The following is a 14,128-nucleotide window of genomic DNA, read 5'->3' as shown; positions in this document are numbered from 1 at the left end:
GTCAGCCCCAATAGCTGCAATCCTAACGAGCAAGCTCACTCTGCTGTGTGAGATTTCACATGCAGAGCATCAGATCAGCAACTGCTTCAGGATGACTGCGGCTCCTACAAAGACCCACTTATTACTTTTCACGAGAACACCTCACACTATAAGGAGGGCAGGAGGTTTTTTTCCTCCCCCCCCCCCCCCTCATCAGAAGCTCAACCGAGCTCAGGCAGTCACATTAAGAATGAATCGAACTAAACCTTATCCCACAACTTCTGTGCTTAAGAAAATTGACCAGGATTTTCACACGAAATGTATATGTTGTGGACGCACACGTTGTCTATTTAATCATATATTCTGGCTGTGCCCAAACCAAAGGGCTTCGGATCTCAACAGTGAGGAGGACTGGAGTCGACGCATATCCAGCGAAGTCCTCCAAGATCATTTCCAGGCCGCCCGGAGAGCTCACGACATCCGGAAAGCCTTTGGCCTGCCGGTGCCTACGTGGGCGGAGCCACCGACTCAGCTTTGGGGCTTTTGCCCTCGGGCCCTAGTTTCTCTGGATCAAAATGAAATTCTGGCCATGCCATGCCATGTGCACGTTATTGCTTGCATGCACTCTAAAAACTAAGGGAGTGCCGGGCACTCTCTTTGAGGGAGTAGCTGCTTGTCCCATATTTCACTCTCTTTTCGAGAGTAGATCGACCCTCTTTGAGAGAGAGTAGGTCAACTCCTCCTGACAGAGTTTTGTTACTCCACCGCAAGGGATTGCTAGTACTCTTCCGCAGAGTGATAATACTCTTCCCACAGGGAGTGCTAGTACTCTTCCGCAGAGTGCTAATACTCTCCCCACAGGGTTAATAGTACACCGCCAGACCGAGTACTTCTACTCCCCCAAACAGAGTGCTTGTACTCCTTCAGAACAGAGTGCTAGTACTCTTCCCAATACCCTCTTAGCCAAGTCCTGGTCACGCATGCAGGCAGGAAATCAGATCAAATTAGGGCCGCTGATATACTGTTCCCTAGGCGGCTCCTCAGAGACACAGGCCCGATTCCAAGCGGCCTTCAGAATAGGCGTGAGCAAAGTTATGCAGGATTTTAAAGTCATTTTTTCCTGGCTATTTGCCGACTACCGTGAGGCGTGACTGCTCTGAAGCGGCCTATGCGTATGCGTCACGAACGCCCCTGAGGAGAAAAAAAAAGCGAATTAACGCTTAATCTGCAAATATCTTCGCAAATTTCACAATCAGGAGTAACACAATCTAATTAGAATACAATTGTCAAGGGAATCACATACTTATGAAGAATCACAATGCTCTATACATCATGTGAATTCGAACCCGCGTACACTCGCATTTGTACAATTCAAAACACACATCATAACCATTACACCACAGCACCGCCACGCCCAGTCGTGTTCTTTTAGAGCTTATATATATACCAAACGTATTTGATGAATCGGCTGTGGTGGGTGGGGTTTCTCTGCAGTGTGCTGTGCTGTTGTGTACTGGAATACGTGTGCGTTTGCATCATTTCCATTCCTTGCTACGACTAACGAAGGAAGACAACGTAGACGACAACGTGAGAACTATTCACGGCTTGTCGTCACCGCAGGAAAATAACAAATGTGCCGTTCAGCTCATGATCGAGTGCTTCTCCAGTCCATGTTCTCCAAAATACGCGGATACAAAGTATTGCGCCAACCATCCACGTATGTGAATTTAATTCACGCGTATACTGGTGAGCAACTGCGACGCCAGTACCAGGCATTTCGACGTGCCTCACGCTGCCGTGTAGGCGTTCTTTTCAAGTGCATTAGTTTAGAGTTTGGTTCAGTCCGCTGTGAGCTGTTGTCCTGCATTAGCAGCGGATCGTTAGCGTTTTGAAGCGCATGCATTCCAGCATTTGGAGACTGCTTATGCCGATAGCCGCGTCAAATGCATTGGCACGCATGTTTAAATGACTAATGTGTCCACTTGTTACGCGTGCACTGCTCGTATCCTGTGGCAGTGCTCGTTCTAAAAGCTTCGAAGACCATCTACACTCATGCGTGTGTTCAATTTATATATGCACAGGATGGACGTGCCGGCTAGTTGGTTGAGCATTTTAGAGGAAACAGCGCAACACAAGGACGACGCAAAAACATGCCACACCACGAAGCGCTGGTGTGGTTGATGCTTTTTTTCGTCCTTGTGTTTGCGCTGTTTCTTCTTCCACGATTCACGCACACCACAGGTACGCGAAAGTTTAGGAGCATAAGAGGTTAACTCTGTTTTCCCCGTTTTCTCTCAGTGTCAATGGCACAGTGCGTTGCCCGGAATTGTGCACGCTTACCCCCATATGCAGAAATGCATCATAAATTGAAGCCCATGCTTGACTTGATCTAAACGACGCAAGTCGTGAACGCACCAAAAGAAAGGCAGTGAGCGTCTTGGGGGACGTTCGCACCAGGCGTCGTTTATATCAAGTCAAGCATGAGCTTTGTATTAAGATACATTTCTGAATACGGGGGCTAGACATCTGCTTCTTCCAGAAAATGTCGAAGAAACGCCCGCCAAAACCAGGCACATTCGTAAACTTAACTAGGCAATACGAAGCTCCATAGAAAAAAAGAAGAGTGGTATTAAAAGCTTTCAGTATTTTTCTTTACTCAAAAATAGTTGCGCTCTCGTGGCTTCACTGTACAGAGATAGTGCAGCGTTAGCTAGAAAGCATGAATTTCCTAACTCCATGCCAAAATAAGCTTGTAAAATTTAGGTGCTAGAATCCAGGGTTTGTAGCGATCCTTGAAAATCCTTTATTTCTAAAATGCCATTTTCAAGGCGTTGAAAACCCTTGAATTTTTAGAAGTACTGCAAAGTCCTGTACACTTGGCTAGACTTAGCACACATTGCCAAGCGCTTTTTTTCCCTTCTCTGACACTCTTTCGCATGTCACAGAAAATTGTCTCTGGAGGTAATAGAAGGAAAGCGACATCCTTAAAGTTGAAATTACAAAGGAGCTGCAGATACCAGTTTTATGCACATGGAACCGGCGACAAATGTGCTTGGAGGAGCAGAAGCAGGAAGCTCAACAGTTGAGGCATTCGAAGAGAAGCCGTGAAGAGTAAATTGAGAGCGACAGACACAATAAAAAGAAATTAGAAATGACTATTGCTTATTTGATGGTGAAAAAAGCTGAGGCAACAGATGACATCACGTACACTGTCAAACCAAACCAAACAGTATTCAAAAACTGCAAATGTTGCAGGTCCAAGTAGTTAATTGTGCTATTGCAGAAAAAATTTGAGCGCTTTCTTGAAATGCTTCCTTGTGTGCGTTTAGTGGTGGGCGGTGAAAGGCAAATTAGCAGTCTTTCAAATGTTAGAAATCACTGAAATGCGATTTGTTTTGTTTTCTTTTGTTTGCATTAAAGTTAACCGTGTTCTTGAACAAGTTATTGCCTGTCCAAACTACTACACACATTGCACGAGGTCCTTGAAGTTACTGTGTCGGGGCCTCGAAAGTCCTTGAAAACCATTGAATTTTTTTCTTCAATATTGCTACAAACCCAGTAGAACTGTCATGGAGTAAAAACCTTGGCTGAACAGGGGCTTATACGCAGCACAGTAAGACTAGAAATGCAGTAGTAGGCATGGAGGGCCCTGAAAAAAATGTGCCACATCCGCTCGTCTGCCCTATGTTTCTGCACCGACTGTCGCATTTTTAATAGAAGTGCACTTTCTCTTCTACTCCAATAAACGCAACATTACGAACTCCATTGTGGGGCAGTCCTTCAGCCAGTGCAGAACTTTTTCTGTACATCCGAGTCAGCTCTGTCATTTTTCCAGCATTGTAGTACAAGATTTGTTAAACTGGTTTAGTAGAATATGAGAAGTATACTCTTTAGTTAGCTGTTTATTTGTATGCACAAGTTCAGGTCCTCAGTTTGGTTGCATGACAAATTGCCATACCTCAATAGATACAAGAAACAATTTTATTACAGTTTAATAAAATCCAAACAGTAATAATCACAACAATATAATGACATACATTTCTTTTGGTACGTATACAGCCCATGTCTTGGCAGTGTATAAATTCAACTATACACCGCAAGTACTGTGTCCTGACCACTATTATTCACATGTGTAAAATTATCACAGCAATTCAACAAATATCACAGTAATTAGTGACATACACTTTGTAACTGCTTTACATGAGCATAATGTATACAAATGGTCCCTGTGTACCTACACATGACTAGTGCCACCCGAGTACTATTACTCACGGGTGTAAAACCAACAAAGCAGTTCTTTAAAAAATATCACAGCGCTTAGTGACGTACATGCTGTAACTCCCTTGTAGAAACTTAATACAAACACGTGAGGACACAGAAAGCTAGCAGTGGGCATACATGGGAATACCACCGCCTCAATACTAATTCACAAGTGTAAAACCAACCAAGCAGTTCTTTAAAGAATATCACAATGCTTAGTGACATACATTTTCTAACTAGCTTATATAAGCTTTATACAAACATGAGAACATACACAAAGCTAGCGGTGCACCCGCATAGAAGTGCGGCCATCTGAACATGATTATTTGCAAGTGTAAGCTCAACAGAACAGTTTGTTATAGTGACGCACATTTTGTAACTGCCTTATACAAGCTTAGTGCAAGCACAAGAATGCAGAAAAATATAAATTTAAAACTTGCTCTATGCATACACAAACAGATCAACACAAATGGTAAACACTGCTTGGAAGACAAATGTGACTGTGGCAAAGCGCAGTGCTGTGCCGGTTGAAATTGCCACCCACAAAAGTATTGAGCAATGCTTAAACCACAGGCAATAAAGTGCTGAAAGACTGCGTCTCTAACGTAACTATTTTAATTCAAATTTCCTGAATATAGGGCTCGCTTGCAGATAAGGCATGTGATCCAACTGACCCGATTTTACACCTGCTACATGCATACAATGCCCTCAGATATAACTGGTAATAATAATTATAATAGGCATTTAAAAACTTGATAGTATGATGAAGATGCATGACTAGAAGTTCTGTCCCCCTCGTACTTGTTAAAAAGGTGTAAGTACGACACATGTTCTTTTTTTCCTCAATTTTTGCATTAATGGACAGCCGGGAACCTCGAACCGACACACAAAAAAAAAAGATACTGCTATGTTAATAGTGTTATGAATAATTTTTTGTGAAAGCTTTTTTACAGACAAGTTGCAGTCTCGTTTCTGGAGGTTGAGCTGTATCTTTCAAAATAACTTGAAAAGTGGTCACATGGGAGCATGATATCATAATGTTAGTTTCAGTTGACTCTCTTGCCCTACAAGTCGCTGCTCACTGTGGCCAGTGATGCAACAGCAGTGTCTGTGTGATTTTCATCACACTTCTGTCCTATGCCATTCTTACCAGAGTTGGCGGCACATAGATACCCAAATTTCGATAGTGTTGCTTTCTCAGGTGGTTGCTTTTGATTTGCTCAATATCAGTTGGCACTTCAGCTGCATCAAACTTCTTTTTTACCTCTTCAACAACATCAACAACAATCTTATGACACCTGTGTTGTCCTTCTAGTTGCCTACAAAGAGCAGTCAATCTAGCAACAACACTGACAGTCTCTACTATCTTGTAATGGGGGAGAGGTGTGTCCCACCATGTGTTCCACATTGTTGTCACTATGTGGGCTGGCTGGGGAGGCAACAACTGTAATATGTTTGCATTTGCATATATTAAAGTGATGCTTGTACTGTGTTATAACACCTAACTTAGTCTTGCACTTGCTGCACAATAACACTGGCTCACAGTCGTGGTGAAAAGCTTTTGTATGTTGAGCAAATGAGTTGTATCCACTACAAAAAATGTCAGTGATAGCACACATGTTGCTCTACCAGGCCTGGTGTGGTTCCTTCTGACACTGCTGCTGATGCTGACGCACTGCTGCTTGCCTCGTACACTGTTGCAGCTGCAGTAGACATGGCAGTCTCTGTATCTATTGCTGCCGTGTCATCTGTCATGGTAACTTCCAAGTGGTATCGGGCTCACTTCTGCAACAGAGATGTTGTTTGCCCCTTGAGGGCTCTCATGATCAGGGCCAATAATTTCGTAGGCATTGTCTCCTGCATCAAAGAACCAATAAGAACAGCATGAATTAATAAACATAGCTCTAAAAAGTACGGACATCAATACTTAATCACAAGCTTAGCACATAAGTGACCGGGCTTAATGAATAATACTTGCAGGAGGAGTTACACAATTGTTTGTGTATATTACAGTAAAGCCTCATCAGAAGATATTTAAGAGGCACGGGAAACATGTCTCTCGAAACCAAAAACTTTGAGACACTGAGGAGCCAGACTAGATCACTTTATTATGCATCATCACTAAAGTATGTTTTGATATATCTGAAGGAATAAATGCTCAGGGTGGCTTAAAGGGCCCCTAAACCACTTCTCGACATTTTTTGAACATTTCAACTAAACACGCGTATCGAAATCAGAATGCCGTCACGATCGACGAAGCCAAATGCCAGAGTGCGTAGCACTGCCGGAGCACCACAATATGAAGAAAATGACCCCGTGCGCCTCTCTGGACCTATCCTGCACCCCCCAGTTTGTCCTGACGTCACCAGGCTGTCTCTGATGATGTCACCAGTTTCCGGTGCTGTCGATTGGTCGAACGAAAGTGTACGACTGCCGGCAAGGCCTGCAAGCAAATACACACACTCCTTCTTCCTCGTCGTGTTGCGCGCGATGCCATTGTGGGCAGCCAATGGGGGCAAAGAACAGAAACGCCAACAGAAGGGTCTCCCTATGAGGCTCTTCAACACGAGTCACCATACAGTTCCGTTGTATTAGCGCCACCCCTCGCAGGACGACGGGCCAGCGCTACAGCAACAGAGCTCGTTGGTGTTGGCCTGTCCCGTAACATTTGGAGGTGTACTAGGCAAGGAAAAGACGATACTGTCCATATGGCGTGTACCAGATGAAAGAGTACAATGAGTGGGGACTACTTTTCGATAATCAAACACACGTAGCTCCACTATTACTGCACCGTTTCGAAAAATTCTCGTGGCTACCTGTTCATTGCCTTATTGTGTAGAACTGCAACACCGCAACTAAATTTCAACCTCGGTGGTTTAGGGGCCCTTTAAAGAAGACATTCACAGCTTTTTAGTGACTGTAGATTGTGTTAGCTTCCTTCCCAACTTCTGGAATTTAAACACTTCACTTTGCAAGCCTTGTTGCTCGCAGTACCTTTGAGGTGCTCTTAGACGCTCGTCAGCTTCAACTGCCGACACTTTCTGCCCTGCACTGTCCTCGTTTCCCTCCTTTTCTGGTTCATGCTAAAAGAGACATGCGCGATTGACTTGTGTAAGGATTGCGTGATCTTTACGCCCTTCGGAGCACACAAGGTGCACAAAGTGAATGTGTCTGGATTGTGTCCCTTCGAAGTAGTGAATACTTAAAAAGTCATCCTTAGTAACAAAGGTGTCTCTTGTATACAGTATTGTTAACGTGGCAAACATCGGAAAACCAACCAAACCATTTTCAGATGTCTCTTACAACCAAGTGCATCTTGTAATGAGATTCTACTGTACTGAATATTTTTCAACTATGGATCATCTGCATGTACATATAGTCACAAAGACATGTTGTGTGGAATGGCGAATCGGGAAACAGTTCGTACTCTTACTTTTTGTCGCTAACATAAGCAGCTGATAACAATATGATAAAAAAGCAGGCAATGAGGCTAGAATGGAACATAATCCTTCAGCTCTAAACAGTTTTTTGGGCCCTCATCATTCCCTCATATGACATAAGGAAACAACTTGATTGCAGTAATGGCTGCATGTGATCTGAGTTGATTGAAACAAACTATACGTAAGGTTGTCCTGTATGTAATTTTATCAGAGTGCTTTTTAGATGTCCTGCTGGTGATCCTGGCTGCGCGATGCTTCTCATGCTTTTTGGCACGATTCCTTTTTTTCCACTCCACTTTTTTTTCAGATTTTCTCCCCTTTCCCTTCCCCCTTGTGTAAAATAGCACACTTGAAGTATCAAATCTGTTGAACTAACGTGTGTATCAAACCTGTTAACATGTGTGCTTCTCTGTGGTCTGTGTTGTATTTTTGCGCTGCACAATTCAATTCAAGATGAAAGATGGAACGTCCCTGCCTTTAGTTTAATTGTGTGTGTGTGTGTGTGTGTGTGTGTGTGTGTGTATATGTCTCTCTCATGTTTTGAAATATATGTACATTCAGGAGTGCCTGCATGCCCTTCTCTCCTGCTCCAGTGACGAAAAGGAGAGCCTGTTTATGTACCATAGTAAAAAATTCAAAGGTTTTCGCTGTGCCCATAACATCCCTTATCATATGGATCTGTCACAATACAGAGTAGCAGTGGTCCATAATACTAGCCCATCCCAACATAATTATAATTTAACACATACCGACATGCTGCGAAACAGCTGTTGCAAAGCCGCTGGTGATGGCAATTTCCGCAGCACTGCAGTGGTACAGCCGAGTTCCACCTGTATAGTGACAAATCCATATGCGTGTTAGCAACTCACTAGTTGCTGATGGTTTCATAAGCTTTACACTACACAATAAAGTAATCTAGACAACTTTGTTGGAACAAATGCACATAATTAGGACACCACTTAAACACTAACACGATTATTTGCCCCCAATCTCTCACTCACTAAGGGATAATACTACTGAAACATCGGTGGAGAGCTCAGATTAACACAGCCCATAAAGGACAAGCGTTCTTTGAGGAAAACAGCTATAACAGCGGTTAGTTTTCTTAATCATTTTATGTGGTAGCTTTGATTTAAATGTCATGCAGTACTATAAGATACGAAGTGCCGCATTTCTAGCAGCAGAAGGCGTCATCAGGCTCATGGTACAACAGATTTTTGCACTGTTTGTCAGTGAGCCGACACATACAAAGAAAACCGAATTCACACATACATATACAGTGCCAAGTGCACTTCTCCTGAAAACGCAGCCACCAGTTCCAATGTTGCTGAAAGGAAAGGTTATATAAAGTGCGAGACTGCATGGAACTGCCACTTATGACTGTAAATGTATGGTCTGCTGATTGCAGAGGTAGTCACATACTATTTCTAGTCTCTTTTAGAAGCATCACTAAAGAATAAATTAAAATCTATTCATAAGTCACGAATTTCATGCACCCACAGTTTGGCTAAATAACCTGTGAGAAAAAGACATGTTTACCTGGAATAGCAACCTTTTTTCCTGCTGCAAAACTTTCCTTCGAATTAATGAAATAACTTCACAGCGTCATAATGCGTTTCTCGCAACTACTTGCCGGCAGTGGCGAGTTAGTGTTTATATCCGACTCATTGGGCGACAATACTGCCAAACACAAATGCTTCATGAACACGAGAACACGTCCCTGGCAGAGAATAGCAACCATATATGCCTCTGTGAGACATGATCGCACCTTTGTGGTCAAAGTGTATGTTAGAACGACATCACCATCTCATTAAAAAAAAAAGCCTCCGTACAAGGCAGACACCAACTGCATAGTGTGAAATTGCAACTGATGCCCACTTACTGGTGGCCTGTGTTTGCGTCACTTTTAGCAGTTGACTGGGTGCTGAGAAATGCACGTCCTGGGTTGTCCCTGCAAAACATACAGGGTTATGTCAAATGTTGAAAATATATATATGCCGGCATTTCATCAGTCGCAAAACAAACGAGTAAACTAATAAACAACTGTAATGTAAACAGAGTACACATCATAAGATAGGCTGTCAACTGTTAATGCATTACGCAAAAAACCTAATGCATAGGAAAGACTATATGTATACACACGAAGCTGACACACAATTTAATTCGCTCTAGGTTTTTCCGTGCAGTATATTCAAATTATTATGTCTCGTGGTTAAGCAAAATTAGTGTAAATTACGAACTAAATTATCTACCCTGGAAACTTTTCTTCAATATGCACCTGTGCGCGCTTCGAACGAGTAGCGTTGTAAAATTTACGTACATGGCATTTAACATAGTTGCTGAACACGGATTTCCTTTGCCCTGTGTCGTGTACAGTGAGCTACATATATCTGCCCCCCTCCCCTTTTTTGTACTAGCCATACTGCGTGCCACTGCACCTATACGCACGTCAATAAACCTCACGACACAGAAATAAAAAAAGCGCCAATCACCCATGCCTGCATGTTGTAGTGGGCCTAACCTAACCAAGCATGGGCTGTTGCTTTTTATAGTAAACACAGGCACCGTGCTCATTGCAAGTATGTATCATGTCGCTAAGCAAATATGCAATTTCATTGTACCACTATTTTTTTATCACATGGATATATCTGTTGAGAGGCAAGACAAAAAGCAGTCACTTCTCAGAACTAATCAGCTTTCTTAAAACACATTTTTAACTTTTCAATGACACTTGCTGCTATGTGTTTGTCTCCAGAGAGCATACTTGATTTGACTTTCCAATCAGAGACATTACATAAATATACCATGTTAAGATGACTGCCTGGAGCACGTGAGAATTTTCATCTTCGTGTAACATACTGTATCTTGATTTTGTTGACATTTGGTCAAATGGTACACCCAATATACCCACATACTAGTTTTCTTGTCCAAATAACATGCCAATGTATTTTGATTTTTTGGCATTGGCTCCTCTGCACTACGTGAAGTCGCGCTGCACTGGCTCTTTCACATCCTCGTGTCCTTGCAGCTGCCTTCTTGCGTTATATAAAGCGGGTGCCTGAAAAATATCGTATGCAAAAGTCAACACAAGGGCATGGTGCAAAACAACATCAAGACAGTCAAGGCCATGGCAATAAAAAAGTCTTAGCTCTTAGTCTTCCTAGTGAAATGCATGCAAAACATCCAAATGACTGCAACAGTCAACTGCTAAACTAACTTCAATTTTTAGATTTAAGCAAAAAAAACAAATAAACCACAGTTCATCCTTGTTTTTCATGAATGTTAGAATACTCCTGCTAATGAATAGAATATTGGTCATTTTCAGACGTCATAGTTCTGTCATGAGTCTGGTGTATCGCAAACACCACTTGTGACACATCCTAAGCACGTGCACAGTGTGCCCCCCCCCCCCCCCCCCCCCCCGCACCATCCCTGGTTGTGCCACTGCTGAAGCCATAATTTGAGGATTATAGCTGCAAACATGATGCTCAGTAGGGATGAAAATATAGTCCTTCAGCTCAATGGATATATGGATGTGCCTATAAAAAAGGGCAACAAGGCTTGTTATGGCAAGCTTACCCACATTTCAATACTAACAAGTTCACTGCGGCCTGCATCTAAGCTTACTAAAAGGCATGAACTTATTTTCATGCATGAGGTGCGCAGTGGAGTTCATTTTTGACAGACCCGACTACTGCTGCAGTTTGAAATCTAGCATTTTAGATTCTTGTAGGCATGTAAAAGTTGCAGTTAAACCGCAGTTATTAGTTTATTACACCAACCTATTGTTCTGCGTACGACAGAGTGGTAACACGGAATTAAAGCAACATTTTATTTTGATATTTTATTTCTCTACTAAAAATATTCAAGCGATAAACACATCTTGATCTGCCATGCTATAGCAAAATGCACACATTACGCTTGTAACCCCCAGAGGAAGGCTGATTTAGCTGTTCATATGACATAACTCTGACACGCCAACTCATATTAGCAAATGCACAGGCATGTCCAAAACAATAAGCGCATGCAAAGCGCCCCTGCAATTGTAATTCCACACAGCAGCCGTTATATTCGATGCCGATGCGTAACTAGCTGCTCGACAATTCACCGAGTTCGTAGACATAAGCATCCTTTCAGTTTGGCACCGTGCACGAAAACCGCAACAGGAGACAAAACCCGACCTATAATCACACCATTTCAACATGAGCAAAAACAGTTCAGTCTTAGGGATAAACACTGTGAGAGCGATTTAGTGCGCAACGGCGACGAGCGACGGCTTCGAGCGACAAAACGGGCCGTCGCTTGAACAGATGGCTCGGTTCTAGAAATCTAGAAACCGTCGCTCGTCGCCCAGAAGTGCTATGAGCGACTAGCCAATAGCGCGAAGCCGGAACTGGATGTACATACATCGCTCAAATACTACCGATTGTCGCGCGGAACGAGCAAATGATTCAATTTTTATACGTGCAAGGATAAGAACGTACTGCAAGACCTCCGGAAATATTTTATGCTACTTTTTATAGTAAAATACATCAACGTAAATTACTAAAGCACGCGTCACGCGTGACTGCAGCCCTCATGCCGGCAACACCGGGGAGGCGTCGCTCAAAATCGTCGCTCGCACGGAGTACGACTTGTAGGCGACGAGCGAACGCGACAGCCATCTCCGTCGCGTCGCTTGTAGCTGCCGCGCGCAAGATCGCTTATATGGGGTTTATACTTTTTTCAGCATAAAACATGGATTCCTCATGCGTTTTCAGTAAGTTCAAGATAACGCGCCCAACTGACCTCTTGCAGCATGCAGCTGAATGCCTGCGGCAAAGTTTCTAACTAGCACTGGTGCTGCACGTAACTTCAGTGGTCGCAGATTCCCCCTGCGCGAGACACCGTCAAGCGCGCGGTTTATTTATAAAAAAAAGCATGCTGCCAGCAAAATGACGCCTTCTGTTATGTGATTCCTTAGTTCAACAGCGTTCCGTACACAGTATACTGCCAAACTGAATAAATTCAAACACACAAAACGCACGCTAATCACGCTCCGCATAGGCTCGGAATCACAGGCTGGTGAGCGAACCATTTTAAGCGTCCTCTCGCCTGGCGTCTTATTGAACATACCATAGTTCAGGCAGCGTTTGCGAACTTTAAAGCTCTTACGGACAACGGCAAAGTGATAAAATCACATGCAGTTATCGCGACGACTGGCTTTTTCGATTGACATCGAGAGACACAGCGCGTATGCCTAGGCCTTTGTCAATCGTGTCGGCTAAGCGCAGCGACGACTTCCTGGCGATAGCATGACATATACGGACAATGTGCACCTAAGTTAGAATTCACTTACCGTGGAGGATTTGCTGTTATATCCAAGGCATGACGAACGACTGTCGTGTTTTCGTGGCGACGCGAGATGGCTGACATACGATCTCCCTTGGCTGGCCTTTGCTGCTGCTGTGCTGCTCGGCGGAGGGATCACCTTTCGGTGCTGTGTTGTTCCGCGATCTTGGGCGCGCGCGCGCGCGGTGGAGCAACTCCGAGTGAAAAAGTAGAGCGCTCGCTACGCGTTCCTTTGAACTGCGGCGGCCTGTTCTCTTAGAAGCAAAACGATGTGTTCTTTGCTCAGCGTGCATGAATGATACATTGCCATGTTAGGGGCCAGCCACCTACAGTTGAAGCAGAAGATTACGCTACGTTTTGTTTTCTATTGCCGCAAGAGTCTCTCTTTTCTATTGTCGCAAGAGTCTTTTCACTCTCTCTCTCTGAAGGGGAGAGTGAAAAGCACATTTCACTCTCTCCTTGGTGACAGAGTGAACAATGCATTTCACTCTCCTCGACATTTTGCGAGAGTAAAACGACGCTTTGAAGAGTGAACCGGCAGCTTCACTCCTGCGATACCCTTCCTAGTTTTTAGAGTGTGGGCATCTTATTTTTCATTTTCTTTGCGGGGAGGGGGGGAGTGCCATTTACTTATATTGGGAAATGAAGCAAATTTTTTAAAAGCACTTTTTCTTGCATGTTCACGTTCACCTTTATATAAAGATACATCGCTGTATCACCCCATTGCCATTTCAAGCCCCTATGTAAACCTCAGACAAAACGTCTTCCAGCGCGCACACGAAATCAGAAAAAAAGCAGCTGCAGCGAAATTGTTTTTCTCAGTCCCCCCCCAAAAAGTACCGGTGAGCCAGACACGTCCGTACATATTTCACGTGATTTTGCCAGAAAACCAGAAGCGCTTGCGTTTGTCCTTGAGCTCTGTGCCTGCTTGCTTGGTTTCGCCGAGACCGTTTGAACGCCGCAAACTAGTAAAGCATAATGCAAGTTGCCTATACATTGAAGTCGTATCACAGACGATGGATATATTTTGTTGGCTGTCGCCTTTACTGTTGCTGTATGCAAGGGACCTTGTGACATTTGCATTGCCTCCAGACCCTCACGGCGATATTCTAGCATTT

The 14,128-nt window shown here is 43.6% G+C and overlaps 1 protein-coding gene across 1 annotated transcript; it reads right to left on the bottom strand.

Moving 5' to 3' along the window:
- Positions 1-3,911: 3,911 nt before the first annotated feature.
- On the bottom strand, positions 3,912-13,487 carry LOC140219790 (uncharacterized). Its single transcript, XM_072289649.1, has 5 exons — positions 13,018-13,487; positions 10,595-10,737; positions 9,562-9,630; positions 8,429-8,509; positions 3,912-6,096 (listed from the first exon to the last, which is right to left on the bottom strand). Exons 2-5 carry the CDS (start codon positions 10,641-10,643, stop codon positions 5,984-5,986), a joined length of 312 nt encoding a protein of 103 aa, XP_072145750.1. The 5' UTR covers positions 10,644-10,737; positions 13,018-13,487; the 3' UTR covers positions 3,912-5,983.
- Positions 13,488-14,128: the final 641 nt, after the last annotated feature.

This window comes from Dermacentor andersoni, chromosome 8 (assembly GCF_023375885.2).
Source record: "Dermacentor andersoni chromosome 8, qqDerAnde1_hic_scaffold, whole genome shotgun sequence".
NCBI lineage: Eukaryota > Metazoa > Arthropoda > Arachnida > Ixodida > Ixodidae > Dermacentor > Dermacentor andersoni.
Note: the sequence above shows the minus strand (reverse complement) of the source record. Positions and strands in the feature narration are given on the sequence as shown.